We start from the raw sequence: 2,156 nt of genomic DNA on the forward strand, positions 1-2,156 counted from the left end.
TAGTATTTCCTAATTTCTAAATGTCTTGTATTCCTACCCTAACCATGAAAATTATATCTTTCTTCCCACTGACCAATAAAATTCAACAAAATGTATTAACTGTTACTATGTACAAAGTAGTGTGTTGCAGATGAATAATCCCTAGTCCTTTCCCTCCACTAGCTTCCAATCAAGTTGGGGAGAAAAGAACGGGTGTAAAAATCATTGTAATTCAAAGTAGATAAGGGACAACTGTAGTGCTGCAGGAGATCTGAAGAGAAGCAACTTGCTTCTAATTTGTTACTGGTCATTTTGGAAAATCATATCAGAAAACTGGTTAGATGTGATCAGGAAGAAGAAATGAGGAGTGTATATATAGAGTATGAGAAAAAGGGAATTAAGTGTTGGCACACAGAAAGTGAAGAAAAAGAATTGAGGCAAGGAATATTGCCAACAGGTACACATATCAGCAGGAATGAATACAGTACCAAAGGGATTGGGCTAGATGACTTCTAAGGACATCTTATAGGTAGAAGTGATGATTTCACAACTTTGCCATATAATGACTCCCTATATATGATCTTGTGAGGAAAAAAGATTTTGTTTTAGTGAAAGTGCAGTGGTATTTCAAAAGTGAACCTGACAATGGAGGATGAGGGTCAGAAGAAACCTTTATTATTTGTGGGTTGGAGGATTTTCAGTTTAAGAGAAGGGAAGTGTGAGAAGGTTACAGTGACTGGGCTGTTGTCAAGGGTGATTGGGAAGGGAAATGAAAAAGGTCAATGGAATACAGTACAGGTATTTAAAGGTCATTTAGATTTTCTCTTATCATTTGGCATCCATAAGTCAATAGTTTTTTATTCCTTTGAGAGGAAGAAAATCTTTTTGGCCAAGTCTTTAAAAGCTTGTATCACTTGCTTGTTTCTTAGGGCATAAATTAAGGGGTTCATAACAGGGGTAACTGAAGTTACAAGCACTGACACCACCTTATTCAAAGCCACGTCTTTTGCAGAGGGTTTGATATAGATGAAGATGCAACTGCCATAAGTGATGGAGACGACAATGACATGGGAAGAGCAAGTAGAAAAGGCCTTTTTCCTTTGTTGAACTGAGGGGAATCTGAGAACAGTCTTGATAATCTGTGCATAGGACAGAAGTACTAGGAAGAAGGTGGCAATGACTGTCAACACAGCAAGGACGAAAACCATTTTCTCTATGAATTGCGTGTCTGAGGATGCAATCTTTATCAGGGGAAATGCTTCACAGCCAAAGTGATCAATAACATTGGAGTCATAGAATTCCATCTGGAAGCCCACACTAAGTAGTGGGAGGATGATCATCAACCCAGCCAGCCAAGAACTCAGGAGAAACTGGTTGCAGACTTTGCTGTTCATGATGGCTGTGTAGTGCAGAGGTTTGCAGATGGCCAAATAGCGATCATAGGACATGGTGGCCAAAACAAAAAATTCCGTTGCCCCAAGAAGAATAACAAAAAATATTTGGGCAAAGCAAGCATTATATGTAATGGTATTGTCTCCAGTTGACAAACTATACAGGTATCTTGGAACATAGGCAGTTGTGAATGCCATTTCTATAAAGGAAAAGTTTCTGAGGAAGAAATACATGGGTGTCTTAAGTTGTGCATCCATCAAGGTGAGGGTGATGATGATCAGGTTCCCAATTATAGTCAAAATATATGTGAAAAAGAGAAAGATGAAAATCAGAACCTTTAGCCATGGATCATCTGTTAGTCCTCGAAGGATAAATAATGTTATCTCTGTGTGGTTTCTCATTCCTGATTTCTGATTGATCTGTGTGTAAAAGAAGAGAGTGATTAGATCTGAGGAAGAGGGTCACAAAATGTACATTAGTCCCGGGAATCAGAAGGAAAGGCAATGGAAGTTATCGCTGGACCATCATTTTACTTGATAAAAAAACAATTATCACTGACTTGTCGATTTGAGCACCTCTCAGCTATAAATTTGAGAGAACACGTAATGGTTTAATTTAAAGATTATTATTGTTATTTAATAATATTCTTTCTTACCATTGTCTAGCCTATCTACATACATGCATTTTATATGTCTTTATAACTAACACCATTTACATTTCAATCCCCTTAAAAATCTTCTTATTAATTTTCATTCATATCTTCACCACTGAATACTTAAATAACC

At 37.2% G+C, this 2,156-nt stretch overlaps 1 protein-coding gene across 1 annotated transcript; it reads right to left on the minus strand.

Annotated features, from left to right (window-relative positions):
* Positions 1 to 836: 836 nt before the first annotated feature.
* Positions 837 to 1,772, minus strand: LOC138167817 (olfactory receptor 6C2-like). The gene has a single exon (XM_069096780.1). The coding sequence runs from the start codon at positions 1,770 to 1,772 to the stop codon at positions 837 to 839; it is 936 nt and encodes a 311-aa protein (XP_068952881.1).
* Positions 1,773 to 2,156: the final 384 nt, after the last annotated feature.

The sequence above is a fragment of the Petaurus breviceps genome, unplaced genomic scaffold, assembly GCF_028583685.1.
Source record: "Petaurus breviceps papuanus isolate PSGF00001 unplaced genomic scaffold, PetGlider_PUasm1.0 313, whole genome shotgun sequence".
In the NCBI taxonomy this organism is placed as follows: Eukaryota; Metazoa; Chordata; class Mammalia; order Diprotodontia; family Petauridae; genus Petaurus; species Petaurus breviceps.